We start from the raw sequence: 17,766 nt of genomic DNA, 5'->3' as shown, positions 1-17,766 counted from the left end.
GCATTGTGCAGGGAGGTGGGACTAGAAAGGGGTGTTTGGTTCGGTGCGGACTAGAAGGGCCTAATGGCCTGTTTCCGTGCTGTAATTGTTATGTTATGTTATGTTTACCAACAGCAAACTTGGTTAAGGACCTGGCTATGTTTGTGACAGTAACAAATGGAACATCAGTTGTCTTAGAAATGTTCCAGAAATGTCCAAAAAAGTTAGCGATCATTAATGAAATGGCAGCTAAAAAAAAAGGAATAATGGTAAGGCTACCGGTGGTTGTGGATTTTATTAGAGTAGGGCTTTTTTCTTTCAGAATAAATGTAAGGGTTATTAAAAGCTTTGTATTTCTTAGAAATAAAGGACCCAAAAAATTGTCCAAGTTGCCCACTTCTGAAGAATTTAATTGTTTATTGTCATATGCAATGTGATACATGGAAATGCTTTACTTGCTATATAGGCACAGCAGGAAACCGAATAATAAAATCAGCAGCAGGGCCTAGTAACAGTAAAACCACTGTATGGGGATTGGTAGATGCTGTGCAAGTGCATTTTTCAGTTGTTTGAGTTTGCATGTCGTGTGAATGGAAGCAACTTTAAACCTTTGTATTTTTACCTATTTATTTTCCGCAATTTTTTTGCTGGTGGCTTGAATTCCAGATAACACGAGTTTTACTCTATTACAAAGACAAAGGGCAGGATTCAAAGAAAACTACTGTTACAACAATGAAAGGGCATCATCTTTTACCAAAGAGAGGTTCATTTAAGAATCTGTGATGGAATATGTTGTGTTTTATATATGATTTTGGGAGATAACGTGTGGCAGGTTTTCTAGTCTAGCTCACATGCAAACACTTCAAAACAGATCTCATTTAAAATACTGGAGCTCTGTTCAAGCCAGACAGGCCAGCTCCGAGAGCCTTTTCAAAAATTATGAAGAGTGCCCAAGGGACTTAAATAATGGATTGTTGTTTTGAAAAGCGACAGATGAAAGAACTTGAAGGATTTGGTTCAGAGCCGCAGACTCTTGCTGTTCTAAGGGGGTCATGTGGTTTTGCAAGCAGGGAGAGTAAAACAGGCTTTTCTCTGAGAGAGAGAGAGAGGGAGAAAGAATTCAGTTCTGCAGCTTTTACAGTTCAGCAGCAGCAGCATCTGGGACTAGAACAGGACAAGCTGGCAAGCATGTGAAAAAAAAAACCATTTTGAAGACGAGTTGTGAGTGCTTAGTTCAGCCTGGTCAAAGCCCTTGTGGCCCAGACAAGAGGAGAGGACTGGCTGCCTAATGTTTCACTTGAAATAAGAGAAACAAAAAGGAACTCTGTGGTGACCTGAAAGACAGGGGTTATCAGCTGGAAAACCCTGATGGGGCAAGCTTCTCTGGCAAGTGGCTGATTAAAAGGCATCAGTTTGTGTCCAGCGAACAACAAATCTCTCTCTGAAAACTGACAAGAACCTTCCTGAGTGGTAACCAATTACCTTTCAAGCACCAAAGCCTGGTGAACTTTATAAATGTTAAATTCTGTGTACAGTATAAGAATTTCCTGCAACCAGTGAACTTGGAGGAATGAGCGAGATTGGACTGTGAATCAAAGAACTTTTCTGAACTTATACACACATTACATACACGTGCACTTAGAATTAGAAGGGGGGTTAAGTTAATAGTAATAAGTTAGAGTTTGATCCTGTTTTCATGTTTAAAGATAATTAAAAGCAACTTTTGTTTAAGTAACCATTTGTCTTGGTGAATATTGCTGCTGGGTTTTGGGGTCCTCTGGGCTCGTAACAAAGCTGATTAAAACGGAAAGAAACTGTCCTTGAATCTGAAGGTTGGTGTTTTCAAGCTCATGCATCTTGTATATTTGTATGTAATGTTGGACCTGATGAAAGGTCCATGAAGAGTGACCTTCAGAGAACAACCAATACATCCCCAATCAGATTTACATCTTCTGAAGGGGAAGAATTTAAAAGATTTTATAAAAGACACATGCTAATATTTTTGTTGTGATGTTGGAACCAGAGTTAAATTCAGCTGAAGTCTTTTATTTGCATGCCATGCAATGTTAATCCTATACCAATGCACGCAGAAAGAGGTGACTAAACAGCAGTGGAATTTTAGATATTAAGATATTTAGATATGTGATCCAAATTAGATGAAGAATTTTTCTGTGGAAAATCTGAGATATTTTTCGTTCACTCTAGAAATACATCACTGGCTCTACTCCTCCACTTTTGTTCTGTTCCAAATTATTTGGCTATTTTTCTTTTCTCTGTTCACTAATTGATAGAGAAAGCTTTTTTTCATTGTTACACTCGTTGGACAGTTCCAAAGAAAATTAGGCAGTATTATTAAATTAGCATATTAAAAAATTGAAGGTGCTGGAAATCCATAAATAGAAGAAAATGGTGGAAGTTCTCAGCAGGTTAGGCTGCATGTGTGAGAGGAGAAGCAGAATTAACATTTCAGAATTGAGGAGGAAAAAGAAGTTTGTTAATTTGCAGGGAAGATAGAGAGGGTAAAATTGGGATGAACACAGTGATAAACTGTAAACAAGGTTACTTGGTCAATGAATGAATGAGAGCATTAGTTTCAAGATGGGACTATTCTGCAAGTTAAGCCCTAAAATGGGGGGCAAGGCTGATTTCAGAGCAATGAAGCAGGAACTTACAGAAGGTGATTGGGGGAGAATGTTTGCAAGGAAGGGGACAGATGGAGAATGGGAATTTTTAAAAAATGAGGTAGCAAGAGTTCTGGCACTGCACGTTCTAGTTAGGTTGAAGGGCATGACAGGGAAATTTCAGGAACCCTGAGATATTGAGACACCAGTCAGAAGAAAGAAAGGTTCAATCAGATTTAATAATCCCTTGAGAACAGTCATTCTCCATGGTTAAGAGGGAAATCAGGAGGTCAAAAAGAGCACACGGGGTCTACAGATTTTCGTGATTTACAAAAAGAGCACATGAGATGGAGCTGGCAGACAGAATAAAGGAGAATCCCAAGGGTGTGTCAAAGTAAAAAAGGGGGCTGGAGGAACATTGGTCCCATCGAAGATGAACATCTTTGTGTGGAACCAGAGGAAATTTGAATGAATACCCATCAGTTTTTACTGTGGAGATAACTGGAAGCCAAGGAATTGGAAGAAATAGCTGGTGAGGTGCTGAACCACATTGGAACTACCAGGGAGGAGGTCTTAGCAGCCTTGGTGTTTATTAAAAAAGATAAACACCCAGAACTTGATGAACTGGAATGTCACACCTTGTGAAAAGCTAGGGAAGAAATTGTGGAGGTCCTTGCTGAGATAGTTACATTATTTTTGGTGACAGGCCAAAGCTCAGGAGAGAGGAGAGTGTTGTGCCATTGTTTAAAGAGGGTAGCAAGGACAAGCCAGGGAGCCACAAGCCAGTGAGCTAGATATCAATGGTTGGAAAATTGCTGGAGAGGTTTCTGAGGGACAGGATCTACCTGCATTTAGTTGGGTCAAGGAAAAATTGGAGGAAGTCAGGACAAATTTATGTGTGGCAGATCATGTCTCAGGGATATTATAGAGTTTTTTGAAGAGGTGTCAAAGAGGATTGATTAGGGCAGGGCAATGGACCTTGCATATATGGACTTTAGGAGGGCCTTTAATATGGTCCTCCAGGTTAGTGGAGTGTCACAAGGACCTGTTCTGGGACCCCCTGCTCTTTGTGATTTTTATAGATAACTTGGATGAAGAGGCGGAAGGATGGGTCGGTAAGTTTGCAAATGACACAAAGGTTGGAGGAGTTGTGGATGGAGTTGAAGGTTGTTGAAGGTTACAAGAGGATATAGACAGGATGCAGAGTTGGGCAGAAAAGTGGCAGATGGATTTCAATCTGAATAAGTGTGAGGTGAAGCATTTTGGAAAGACAAAGCAGAAGGCTGAGTACTGGGTTAATGGTCAGTTACTTAAGAGTGTGGATGAACAGAGGGACCTTGGGTTTCAAATCCATGTATCCCTCAAGGTCACTGTACAGGTTGATAGGATTGTTAAGAAGGTTTATGGGATGCTGGGCTTCATTAATAGGGGGATTGAATTCAGGAGTAGAGAGGTCATGTTGTAACTCTACAAATCTCTGGTGAGACCACACTTAGAGTATTGTGTTCAGTTCTGGTCACCTCATTATAGGAAGGATGTGGAAGCTATGGAGAGGGTGCAGAGGAGATTTACCAGGATGTTGCCTGGATTCTGAAATAAGTCTTATGAGGAAAGGTTAGTAGAACTAGAACAATGAGAGGATATTTGATAAAGCTCTACAAGATCATGAAAGGCATAGATAGAGTGGACAGCCAGCACCTGTTTCCAGGGCAGGATCAGCAAACACCAGAGGACATGTGTACAAGTTAAGGAAGGGAAGCTTAGGGGAGATATTAGGGGTGTTTTTTACCCAGAGTGTTGTGGGTACCCAGATTGCCTTGCCAGAGATGGTGGGTAGGGGAGGGTTCATGCGGCAGCTCGTCCAGCAAGTGGCGAACTGGCTCATTGAATCGCATGCTAGTCTGCAGCAGATCTGACTGTGAGAGCTCCAGGATCAGGGCAAGCTCACAGCCTAACGGCTGATGTCATAAAGGTCCCGGGAGTCACAACTATAATCGGGTTCCAAGGGATTTAAACGCATGCGAGAGTCCTATTAAAGTCAGTTGGTTCAATTCACTTTTGACTTTGTGTGGTTCTTTTGGTTAATGCGTGCCTAGTGAGTCTACAGTATAATGTTTTATTTTTGAAGCAGCTTGATGATTGTAAAATGATACATATTGATCTTTTTTGTATTTGAGAGTTTTTTTTGCAGTATTCAGCAGCAGAAAACTTGGGCCAAAGTGCTTATTCCTGTGCTAATCTATATTCTGTTTTCTATTTCTAGGAAAGTAAGTTAGTTCACTCATTAATGAATGAAAATAATTTTCTGAGTAGGTTTTACTACGACTATGTTTTGGATAGTTTTCTTGGAATTGGTATCCTCTTTAAACGTTGTAGCCAGATATGGTTACAGTACTCTGTAGCCAAGGCATCTGTTAACTAAATAGCAGCAGGAGTCAGTTCTGAGTTAAATCATTCTGAATTGATTACAGGACAGTTTTTCTTAATGTTATTGCCCATACAACAGTTGTGCAGATGTCTGCACATGTGGCATTGCAAATGATATGTAGCTATTGCATACACGCCTGCTATAATTTGTTTCATCATGAGTGTTGCCAGCTGTCTTTAGGACATGAAAGAAATAGATTTTTTTCCATGGAAGATTTAATTTTGTTACACTTTGACCAGATCGTATTCTTAGAACCACAGTATTTGCGTTCTTCACTTTGATGTAGTCATGTAGATATATTTGGCAGCATAATTTTTCTCATCTAAAAATTCTTCCCATTCTGTCTCCAATTTTTACTTCAAACCAGTGCATGGAGATTGTGGATGTCTTGATCACAAGAGTGTGAAGTGTGCAGCATTCCCTCCTCCTCTCTTCCCATCAAATGAGACTGCCCCTCAGGTTTCCCACATCCGAGCTTGTTTCCCAACTCTCCCCTCACACATTTTATAAATTTGGCTCATCCAAGTCTTGTACCGAACCCTTAATCACCCAATTCCAGTTCTTCTACTTGTCCAACTTCTAATCCTGGATGAACTGCAATTTCTCCAATTTAAGTATTGAGATAACATTGCATTCCTATATAAATTGTATTGCTTTACCATACTTTGGCATCATTTTTATGGCTAAATTGGGTTCTGTAGCACAGTAAAATACAATAGATGCTGGATACATGAATTGTCCGTTTTCTTGAGACTGTGTATTGTGTGATTGGTGAATTAACGGCAAGGCACGGCAATTTTAGTATCTATATTTATTTTCTGCAATATTTTGCCATTTGCTTGACTCTGCCACTTGCTTGAATTTCAGATAACAGGGTTTTACTGTATTACTATCCATATTCACTCTGATCTGCTAACATTTCCAATCATAAAGACCATCTCTATTTATCTCTGCAACCATTAATTGTAAAATATTACAGTAAAGTTGAGCTACTTTGAGAGTTAGTGATCATGCAATTTTTGAGCAAAACTGATGTAAAACATTTAGGATTCTAGTTTATGGCAGTTCAAAGCAGTTCAAGTCATTGTTCTTATTGGCTTCACTTCCAGATGCTGGGCTTTAGGGCTTTCAACAGAAGCAATAAGAGATGATTTCTGCTGTGATTTCCTCAGAGGAGGCCCCATAAGACACATCTGCTCATAAACTTTAAAGGAATCAGTCTTAAAAATTGCAGTTATCACAATTTAGCGCAACAATAAGCAGGAAATGAGTCTCATGAGACCCATAAGAAACAAATCAATTGCCAATTTAAAAGACTTGAATTTATATAATAGCATTAAAATTGATCTGAGAGAGATCCCAATCTCAGACTGGTCATAGCATAAGGACCTACCATTTGGCCCATTAAGTGTATACCAGCTTAATGCAAGAGTAATCTGAAAAGATCAGTTGCCAAACTCAAAGAATTAAACAGTTTTGATGTGTACACGCATCATTTTATGCACAGTTGACTAAAAAGACACAAAAGGTTGTTGGTAAGGTAAAAGAGTGGGGAAAACTTTAGAAGCCAGCAAAGGATGGTCAAAGAGGGAGGGAATAAAGGGGGAGAAAATAAATTTTGAGTAAACAGCAAAGAATATATAAACTAAGAATTTCTGCAAGTACCGGTTATATAAAGAGGAAGAGACTAGTTGAATTAAACCTTGATTCCTGAGAACAGTAAAACACAAAAATGCTGGAGGACATCAGCAGGTCTCGCAGCGTCCAGAGAAGGTAAAGGTATATAACTAACCTTGTTTATATTTCTTCACCTCCTATGGATGCTGCGAGACCTGCTGATGTTCTCCAGCATTTTTGTATTTTTATTACAATCACGCTATCTGCAGACTCATGTTTCACTCCTTTAGAACAGTGTGTACTACAGGTATCCCACTTTGACCAGATGGTTATAAATCTGATTGTAGGGCAGACTCATGTTTCACTCCTTTAGAACAGTGTGTACTACAGGTATCCCACTTTGACCAGATGGTTATAAATCTGATTGTAGGGCAGACTCATGTTTCAATCCTTTAGAACAGTGTGTACTACAGGTATCCCACTTTGACCAGATGGTTATAAATCTGATTGTAGGGCAGACTCATGTTTCACTCCTTTAGAACAGTGTGTACTACAGGTATCCCACTTTGACCAGATGGTTATAAATCTGATTGTAGGGCAGACTCATGTTTCACTCCTTTAGAACAGTGTGTACTACAGGTATCCTACTTTGACCAGATGGTTATAAATCTGATTGTAGGGCAGACTCATGTTTCACTCCTTTAGAACAGTGTGTACTACAGGTATCCCACTTTGACCAGATGGTTATAAATCTGATTGTAGGGCAGACTCATGTTTCACTCCTTTAGAACAGTGTGTACTACAGGTAGCCCACTTTAACCAAATGGTTATAAATCTGATTGTAGGGCAGACTCATGTTTCACTCCTTTAGAACAGTGTGTACTACAGGTATCCCACTTTAACCAAATGGTTATAAATCTAATTGTAGGTGTAATCAAACTACTTAGAATTATACAGTATAGAACAAGCCCTTTGGCCCAACTTGTCCTTGCTGACCAAGGTGGCATTCTAGGTTCATCCTGTTTGCCTGTATTTGGTGCATATCTTTTTGAGCCCTTTCTATCCATATATCTGCCCTACTTTTAACCATCTACTTTGGTTAACTCTAAAAGACATTGAGTATTATGTGCAGTTCTAGACACCTAGCTATAAGTAAGACATCATTAAGCTGTGCAATCAGAAAATGATATTTCCTTTATTTTGTTATTTGTTGCTGTCTCGATGCCTTTAGAGTAAACAGGGCAGAAGTAGAATGTGAATTTCTCCTGTATGAAGAACCAAACTCCCTGCAAGCTTCCCCACCTCTTGTCACCCAAGTTTCTGGGTCTCTCTTTTCAAGAGAGGTGTTCCGTCTTTTGTGGAAAAAGGTCATGGAGTTACAGAGTTCCTCAGAACCGAAACAGATCCTTTGTACAATTTATCCTTGCTGACCAAGTTAGTTCCATTTGCCTGCATTAGGTATATATCCCTCTAAATCTTTTCAATACCTGTATCTGTCTAAAAGTTTTTTAAGCATTACAATTGAACCCACTTCTTGAAATTCCCTTGGCAGCTTTAATGTGGTAGCATGCAAGACTCATTTGTTTTCTAAATATACAAAAGACCAAGATACAGAAACCACAAAAGCTCATGAATTTTAAAAAATCCTAAAAATGGTAGAGCATGTTGTTGATCATTTCTAAAATAATTTACATAATTCAATATATTAATCAGATGTAACAAGATACCTTTAATACTAATACTGTGCATTAGTATATTGGTCCAAAAGTATGCTATGTTTGAAATGCTGAGAAACAAAGCAAGATACTTAAAAAATGAATGGGCCATCAGATATTTGCTCTTGGTGTAAAGAAGTAACTAAAAACAAAGTTTTGGATGCAGTCTTAAAAATCTGATAAATGTAAACTGCAGTGCAAAGTAGCAAGTTTGATGTAAAAAGAGAATCCGTATAAAATGAAAGGAAAAGCTTAATATGCAGATTCTAGAAAGGGATTACTAATGAGACCAAATATGTGAAGCTAAGCTAGCAGCCTGGGTGTGCGTTTAGTTCAACCAAGAATAAATTCCTATCCCAATTCCTAAACTACATTTCCTAAACTTTGTTCATGGAAATACATTACATTAGTGTGTACATGGGCCCAATAATGATAAGAAGCAAACAAATTAACTGCCCCAGGGAAGTTAGATCAGAAGATAATAAACTGAAATGTCCATCAATCAATCATGATTGGTAACCCTTGAACATTATTATTCAGTATTTGTGTAATTAATAGAAATGTTACAAAAGTTATTTCAGAATAATTTAGCAATACATGGAGATTCTGAATGTAAATTTGCAGTTGAGATTAATGTCTGATGAATTTAAATTCATGATATTAATTTAGAATAACCCTCTTCACACATTTGACAAATTAATAGCAATAAACAAGCTGCTTGGGGAACTCCGTAGGTCAGGCAGCATCTGTGGAGGCAAAGGGATCGTTAAGATTTCAGCTTGGAAACCTGCAAATCTAAATTAACAGCATTAGATAGCCAACATATCGAACAGATTAAAGTCTGTCACTTATAGTAACTTTTCCAGCTCTAAAATGTAATCTCACATGCTGCATGGTTGAACAGGTTCCCTTGTCTCTCAGAAAAGATGGTGTTAGCCTTCTGAGACATTAAAGTGATGAACCACCATCTGTAGAGGTGCTATTCATTCCTCCTGGATTCTCTGCTCCTGGGAATATTCACCTTCTCTGTTAACTGTAGCTGGACTATCTGGTTTAATTCTCACCTTCTTTAATCTGATGGAAATTTATGTTTCTGTATACAAATTACAATTAGGTATCAAATTTATATAATTGCTGAATATGAACTTGTCTAACTTTCTGTCTAGCCCTTTTCTTTCCAATTACTGACTCCACTTTGAAGACACACCATTCTTAAGATGGCTTACTTGAGAAGTTCAGGTCAAGCAGTGCCATTACCAAAGATGATAAATTATAAGTAGATGTGTCTGTACTTATGAGTTGAATTATATAAATTCTTTTTTTTTAATATTTTATTTTCAAAGACTCGTAAATGTAAAAAAAAATACAAAACATTTTCTGGCCACATCATACAATTTACAGAGTCCAGTATTTTTCCCTCCCCTCCACTTGTTCTCTCCCTCCCTCTTCCCTTAATTGATACAAATAAACAATCATACAAGAAAAACATCCTAGCATTGATGGGATCCACGACCTTCTCGAAATTCAAGAACCCTGGGTGTTAAATAAACTGTAAAGGGTAAAGGATAAACAATAAAAAATTAAACTAAAAATTAAACACAGTCTTCTGTGCCACAACATCAATTGACTCTCTCCTTTATTTACCTGGCGCAGTGGCTTGTTTCTTATCTCATTACTCAAGAGGGGGAAGGGTATAGATAATATCTGCGCACCTATGTGCCTCATATACAGCAGCCATACTTCAATGAACGTGTCATACTTCTTCCTCAAATTATAAGTAATCTTCTCCAGGGAAATGCAACTCTGCATTTCCGTGTCCAATCGTGTTGAAATTCCATAAGTTGAAAGTCGGACTTCCACACAACCGCAATACACTTCCTGGCTACTGACAAAGTGACCTTCACAAATTGAATTTGGTGCTTGGATAGTCTAAACTGCACTTCACCAATATCACCCAGAAGGAATAGTTCCGGATCCTGTGGAAAGTCCACTTGTGTAATTTTGTTCAGAATGTCCTCTAGGTCTACCCAGAAAGATCTTACCTTTGTACATTGCATCTAAAGCACATTTCCAAAATTTATGGCTTTGATTTATGTAATTTTTTGTGTGGGGTATAACTGATGCAAGAAATTGTACTACACCAGCATGTATCTGGCATTGACAATCTCCATCATGCTATTCAGACACAAGTCTTCACACCAATATTCATTAATTGTTGTACCAAAGACCAACTCCCATCTTTCCCTCAAATGGTGTAATCCCATCTTCAGGCCCTGAACTACATCCTAGAAAAAAACTTAAACACATTCCCATGTTGAATTAGTTTATCCATGGCACTACACTCTGGTAGAGTTATTGTTGGTGCTAATTTCTCTCTTAAGAAAGATCTTAATTGCAGGAAACATAAGAATGTTCTGTCAGATAATCCAAATTTGATCCTCAACTGTTTGAATTACTTTAACTACCCCTGATCATAACAATCCTCGATACACCTGATCCCTTTCTGGCACCAGGTATACAGGATCTTTTTGCCTAGCATCTTGCGTATTAAATTGTTCTGGGTCAAGGGTGAATTGGGATACAACCCCACCTTCAATCCAATACATTGGCATACATATTTTAATATGGGGTTATCCATCTTTTTAGAAATTAATTTGGTATACCATTTGTATATAAGTTCTCCTGCTATCCTGTCCCCTATTGCATGTAGTCCAATTTGTGCCCAGGAAGGGGAAGCCCTCCCTCAAACAGTGAGACAATAAACCTCGCCAGGGATGCCCAATAATATTTCTTGAAATCTGATAGTTTTAGACTCCCTAATTTATATTTCCATGTCAACTTTTCCATGGAGACTCTAGCCATCTTCCCACTCTACAAAAAGGTTCTGACACATCCATTGAGCATCTTGAAGAAGCACTGGGGCAATGGAATGGCAGCGTTTGAAAAAAGATATTGCAGTCATTCTGTCCACCAATGTTATGGGCAGAGCCCTCCATTGAACCAAGTCCTCCTCATTCTTCTGGAGCAAAGGGAGATAATTTAACTTACATACATTGCATAAGTCTTTGTCCACTCTTATCGCCAAGTATTTAATGCCTTTCTGTGGCCACTTAAATTGACTTCCCTCTTGGTAAGGTTTCTTTTTTGTCCATATTTACTTTAGATCCTAAGACCTTCCCATAATCCTCCATTGTGGTCCTCATTTTGGCTAATGACTCCCCAGGGTCCGTCAAATATATTAACGCATCGTTAGCAAATAGATTAATTTTGTGTTTCACCTGGCCCATCTTGAACCCCCTGATGGTTTTATAAATTCTATAAATTCTTCCTGTTTATTTGATTACTCCTATCAGTTACCTCTTTTAAAATCTTTGACTTAATTTGTGCCTTTTCAAATTGGCATGAGGCATTTATCAATTTTAAAGGATTGTCTAAAATTTTTGAAGTGTTAACTAGCCAGATTCAGACAAGAATATAAATTATAGCCACCATACAAAAGTAATTACAATTTTCAGTTTCAAATGAAAAGCATATAATATTTTCCTTACACAAAGAATTGGTATGGTCAATCAATATATATATATTATTGCTGTATTTTTTCGCATTCCTTTATGCTCGATAAATCTGTCATTGCCCAGAATTAGCTATACTCTTTCTTGAAGATACAAGAACTTTACCATGAGTGCATAAGATACAACTATGAACTAATTCAATCTAAAATCAAGCTTTAAACTTCCTATTTCCTACCTTGAGAATGCTGTCAAGCCTCCTATTATCAGAGAAGAATGACCTGTAAGAAAAATTTAGAGATCTAGAATTTTATATCAAAATGTGGGTCACGTCTCCAGAATGGAGGACCATCACCTTCCCAAGATCGTGTTATATGGCGATCTCTCCACTGGCCACCGTGACAGAGGTGCACCAAAGAAAATGTACAAGGACTGCCTAAAGAAATCTCTTGGTGCCTGCCACATTGACCACCGCCAGTGGGCTGATATCGCCTCAAACTGTGCATCTTGGCGCCTCACAGTTTGGCGGGCAGCAACCTCCTTTGAAGAAGACCGCAGAGCCCACCTCACTGACAAAAGGCAAAGGAAGAAAAACCCAACACCCAACCCCAACCAACCAATTTTCCCCTGCAGCCGCTGCAACCGTGTCTGCCTGTCCCGCATCGGACTTGTCAGCCACAAACGAGCCTGCAGCTGACGTGGACTTTTACCCCCTCCATAAATCTTCGTCCGCGAAGTCAAGCCAAAGAATCTGAAACATAAGTTAACATAGAACCATATAAATATAATGATGCAGCACAGGAAGCAGTCCATTTGGCCCTTCTAGTCTGTGCTGACCATTGTTTTGCTTGTCCCATTGACCTGCTCCCATTCCATAACCCTACAGACCTCTCCCATCCATCTATCTGGATTGAGCTCACATTCACCACATCAGATGGCAGCTCATTCCACATTCCCACCACTCTCTGAGTGAATAACTTACCCTGAATGTTCCCCCTAAACCTTTCCCCTTTCAGCTTAAAACTATGACCTCTCTATGACCAAGTGTGATAAGCAGCCATCATAATATGTTCTGTGGCCATTGCCGGTGAAGATGTCTTTATTGACAAGTTTAACTTGTATGTGGAATATTTTGATTGAACTTCTCCTTGGATTCTATTGATGACAAACTACAGTAGTTGCCTGGCTGAGGAGTGAGGGCAGTTAGGAGGTTTTGGAAGTGGAGCCGAGTTCATCCGTGACATTGCTGTTGGTAGTAGAAAAGGAGGAGAATTGGACTAACATCCAGAAGCTTGGCATTATCTAGAAGAAGGTAATATTGTGCATTCCTTAAAGATATTGCTTCCAAAGTGCTGTCAGATATTTTAAGGGCTTCAAGGACAAGCCAGGGAACTATAGGCTGGTAAAACTAACATCATTCATGGGTAAGTTACTTGCATTTGGAAAGGCAAGTCTAATTAGGGATAGTGAACATGACTTTCACAAGATCACAAGATATAGGAGCAGAAGTAGGCCCATAGGCCCATCGAGTCTGCTCCTCCATTCTGTCATGAGCTGATCCATTCTCTGACTCAGCCCCACTCCCCAGCTTTCTCTCCGTAACCCGTGATGCCCTGACATCAAATACTTGTCAATCTTTACCTTAAATATACCCAACAAACTTGCTTCCTCAGCTGCATGTGGCAACAAGTTTTCCACAGACTTATGATCCTCTGACTAAAGAAACTTTTCCACATTGGTTTTAAATTGATGCCCTTTTATCCTCAAGTTGTGCCCTCTTGTCCTAGGCTCCCCTACCATGGGAAACAACCTTGCCATATCCACAGTGTGCATGGGAAACTGTCTCATGAATTTGATTGAGTTTACTTTGAAGAGGTGACCAAGATTGATGAGTGCAGGGAAGTAGACATTGTTGTTCCTTCCTCTTCCCATAATAATGTTTTCAGAATGGGAATCAGAATTTATTGTCATGAGCATGTCGCAAAATCTTTTTTTTGCAGCAGGTTCATAAGTGCAAATATTGCAAAAATTACATTTTAAAAATAAATAAATTAGTGTTAAAGAAGAGAAAATGAGGTAGTGTCTATGGTTCATTGTCCATTCAGAAATCTAATGGTGGGGGGAAGAAGCTGTTTTTGTACCATTGGGTGTTCATCTTCAGGCTCCTGTACCTCTTTCCAGATGGAGGTACAGCAGTGTGATGAGGCATAGCCTGGATGGGTGAGGGTCCTTGAGGATAGAGGCTGCTTTCTGAAGGCACCACCTTTTGTAAATATCCTCAGTGGAGTGAAGACTGATGCCCACGATGGCACTGGCTGAGTTCTAAACTCTCTGTAGCTTTTTCTAGTCCTGTGAATTGGCACTTACGTACCAGACAGTCATGCAACCAATCAGAATGCTCTCCACGGTTCACCTGTAGAAATCTGCAAGAGCCTTTGGTGACATACTGAACCTCTCAAACTCCTCGCGCATTAACATGAAGGCTCTAGGATAGATCTACAGAGAGGTTGACACTCAGGAATTTTAAGTTCTTAACCCTTTCCACTGCTGACCCCTCAATGAGAGCTAGTTTGTGTTCTCTTGATTTCCCCCTCCTGAAGTTCACAATCAGTTCCTAGGTTTTGCTAGCATTGAATGCTCAATTGTTGTTGCGACACCACTCAACTAGTTGCTCTATCTCACTCCTGTCTTTCCTTATTTCTCTTTTCTCCATTTTCATCTGCTAAATTATATATTCCAGATCGGAAGTTGGTCAACTTTGCCAGGAGAAAGAATACTTACAGGAAAGACTGGAGAAACTGCAAGCAAGAAATGATGAAATGGAAAATCAGTGTATCCAGCATGGAACAATTCATGAAAGAATGATGCAGAGGTATTCAGTATTTCCCCCTTATTTGTTGAGAGGTCTTGAATTTGAATTTCTTTTACAGCATTTTCTTTGTTTTGAGCTGGATGCATAAAAAATCCTTTCCTATGATTGAATCAATGTAATATAGAGTGACAACTCTCTTCTAATGAGGCAAAGAACAAAAAAAATTGAACTTTATGCAATGACTTTATGGATAATTTCTGATCTCAGTATGAACTGTGGATTCCCGGTGTTATGGCTGTGCAGGAAACAGAAATTTGATATTGCAAAATTCATAAGTCATAGCGCAGAAATTTGAGATTTAAAATAAAATTTGCTCTTAGGAATTTTTAAAGTTTGAACAAACAATTTTGGTTTTCGACTTCTGCTTCGTGAAACCCAAGTTATGGACTGCCCGCATGGTAGCTACCATTTTGGATACGGGCCACTCTGTGTTCTCAGATGTTTAAAAATAAAAGTACCACCAGCCTTGTTCGATAGATGAGCCATTAGTGAACGGAGCCATTAGTGTAATGACCAGGTGGTAGGACCCTGCGGAGGAGCTCCGGAAGATGTAGCTCTGCTTCCACTTCCTCCCAAATCCACACATTTATTTTCCTTTGACTTACCATTAATTTTATTACTTGTTAAATGTTTATTATATTTCCTATGCCTCACACCTTACCTCAATTTATTAGATATCATTTATTAGATATCCGGTTATCTGAAATGGTCGGGACTGGGCCTATTTCGGATAAATGATATTTTCAGAGAACTGGTCATTTTTTAAAAACAGCCCAGAGGTAACAGCAAATCACTTGTAGCAGTGTTTAAACAACAACAAAGGTAAGGGTTTTTAAGCATTAAAATAATGTTTAACTCTCCTCAAAAAAAAATGCTGGCCACTTCCCCACTGAGGCCTGAGGGTCCCACTCCTGCTCGGGAGCTTGAGGTCCGCTGCTGCCGCCACCGGGAGCCTAAGGTCTGGTGCTGCCACCACCGGAAGCCCTAGGTCCACTGCTGGTGCCACTGGGTGCCTGAGGTCCCCGATCAGTTTGGCTCAAAAAAATTTCGGATAAATGAGGATTTCTGATTTGTTTCAGATATCCTCGTTAACCAAAATTTTTTGAAAAATTCAGATAACTGAGGATTTCGGAGAATCAAATTTTAGATAATTGGAGTTGTACTGTATATATGAGCAATTAGATAAAATATAATTGAATTCTCTCTTCCTTATCAAAGATAAGGTGGAAACCAAAATACTGAATGCAAAATTACAAGAATTTGGTCATATATTTTAAGCCAATAATCATCATTTGTATTGCACTTTACAAGATCTTGGGAAGTTTCAAAGCTTTTTATAACCAGTGAAATAATTTTGTGGTTTAAGAAACTGAAGTGTATTATCCTATCTCACCTGGATTTTACTTAATTGCACTATCACTGAACTATGCTCACTGAAAAATATTAAGAAGTGGCAGGACAAGATGGCAGTGTATAGTCAATGTATTTTTATTAGAACTTTGCTGCATTTAGCTATAATACGAGGTCAGATTATGTCTTGTCATTTGCTAAGGATGGCTGCTATGACACAGGTCAGCAATGTTTTCCTGTGGAATACTTAGTTTCACTTTCTGTTTGCTCAACTTCAATTATTTCACAAAGTAATCCTTTTCTTTTACTTTATATTGTAATGTTCTCTGTACTATAATCCATCTATTATACTCTTAGATCTTAGGTCTTGTTCAGATCCCAATGGACAGTTAAATTCCACTGCTTAAATTTCAAATTTCCAGGATTTGAAGATTAACACTCATTGTCTTGGTGCTTATTAATGAGCCCCATGTCCCAATTTCATCTGCTAATCACTCGGAAAAAATAAATATTTCTACTTATTAAAGATCGTTCTATTTCAAAGCTGACATCTTTCATATAGACAGGATGCAGAATTGGTTAGAAAAGTGGCAGATGGAAAGACAAAGCAGAGGCTGAGTACAGGGTTAATGGTCAGTTACTTAAGAGTGTGGATGAACAGAGGGACCTTGGGGTTCAAATCCATGCATCCCTCAAGCTCACTGCACAAGTTCCCAACCTTTTTCTTCCAACTCACATACACTTTAAGTATTCTCTACGTCATTGGTGTTCTGTGATTAGTAAAGAATTGCTTAAGGTGGTATGTGAATGTAAAGGGAAGGTTGAGAACCACTGCCCTAGACCCAATTGTTACCAAAATATTTTGCTTGAGAAAAATTGTCGTTGGGCTATTTCCTTTAGAATTATGAAACCGTGCACATAACGAGACAATTAGATACAATTAAAACAGTGGTTCTCAACCTTCTCCTTCCCACTCACAAATGTGAGTGGGAAGAAAAAGGTTGGGAACCACTGGTCTATAGGATGCTGAAGGATTGAATTCAGGAGTAGAGAGGTCATGTTGCAACTCTACAAATCTCTGATAAGACCACACTTAGAATATTGTGTTCATTTCTGGTCAACTCATTATAGGAAGGATGTGGAAGCAATGGAGAGGGTACAGAGGACATTTATCAGGTGTTGCCTGGATTGGGAAATGTCTTATGAGGCAAGGTTAGCAGAGCTGGGACTTTTCTCTTTGGAGTGTAGAAGGATGAGAGGAGACTTGATAGAGGTCTACAAGATTATGAGAGGCATAGATAGGGTGGACAACCAGCACCTCTTTCCCAGAACAGGATCAGCAAACTCCAGAGGTCGTATGTACAAAGTTTAGAGAGGGAAGTTCAGGGGAGACATCAGGGGTAAGTTTTTTTACACAGGGAGGCTGAAACATTAGGGACATTTAAGAGGGTCTTGGACAGGCACATGAATAAAAGAAAAATAGAGGGTTATGAAGTAGGGAAGGTTTAGTACTTTTTTTAAAAGGATATGGGTTGGCACATTGAGGGCTGAGGGGTCTGTACTGTGTTATATTTTCTATAAAGTAATCAAAATGATTTTTTTTCACATTTCCATGATATAAGATATTTGAAAGATATCCTTTTTTTTTACATTTTTTATTTTTCACACTATGAAC

The 17,766-nt window shown here is 38.8% G+C and overlaps 1 protein-coding gene across 4 annotated transcripts in view; it reads left to right on the top strand.

The window, feature by feature from the left end:
- Nucleotides 1-17,766, top strand: part of sdccag8 (SHH signaling and ciliogenesis regulator sdccag8) — a 497,941-nt gene that overhangs the window by 379,067 nt on the left and 101,108 nt on the right. For all 4 annotated transcript variants that reach the window (XM_069930903.1, XM_069930905.1, XM_069930904.1 and 1 more), the window contains one exon: nt 14,610-14,741. In XM_069930903.1, the coding sequence (XP_069787004.1) occupies nt 14,610-14,741 (132 nt within the window). The remainder of the gene's footprint in view (nt 1-14,609; nt 14,742-17,766) is intronic.

This window comes from Narcine bancroftii, chromosome 4, assembly GCF_036971445.1.
Source record: "Narcine bancroftii isolate sNarBan1 chromosome 4, sNarBan1.hap1, whole genome shotgun sequence".
Taxonomy (NCBI): Eukaryota; Metazoa; Chordata; class Chondrichthyes; order Torpediniformes; family Narcinidae; genus Narcine; species Narcine bancroftii.
This window is presented reverse-complemented; position numbering and strand designations above follow the sequence as displayed.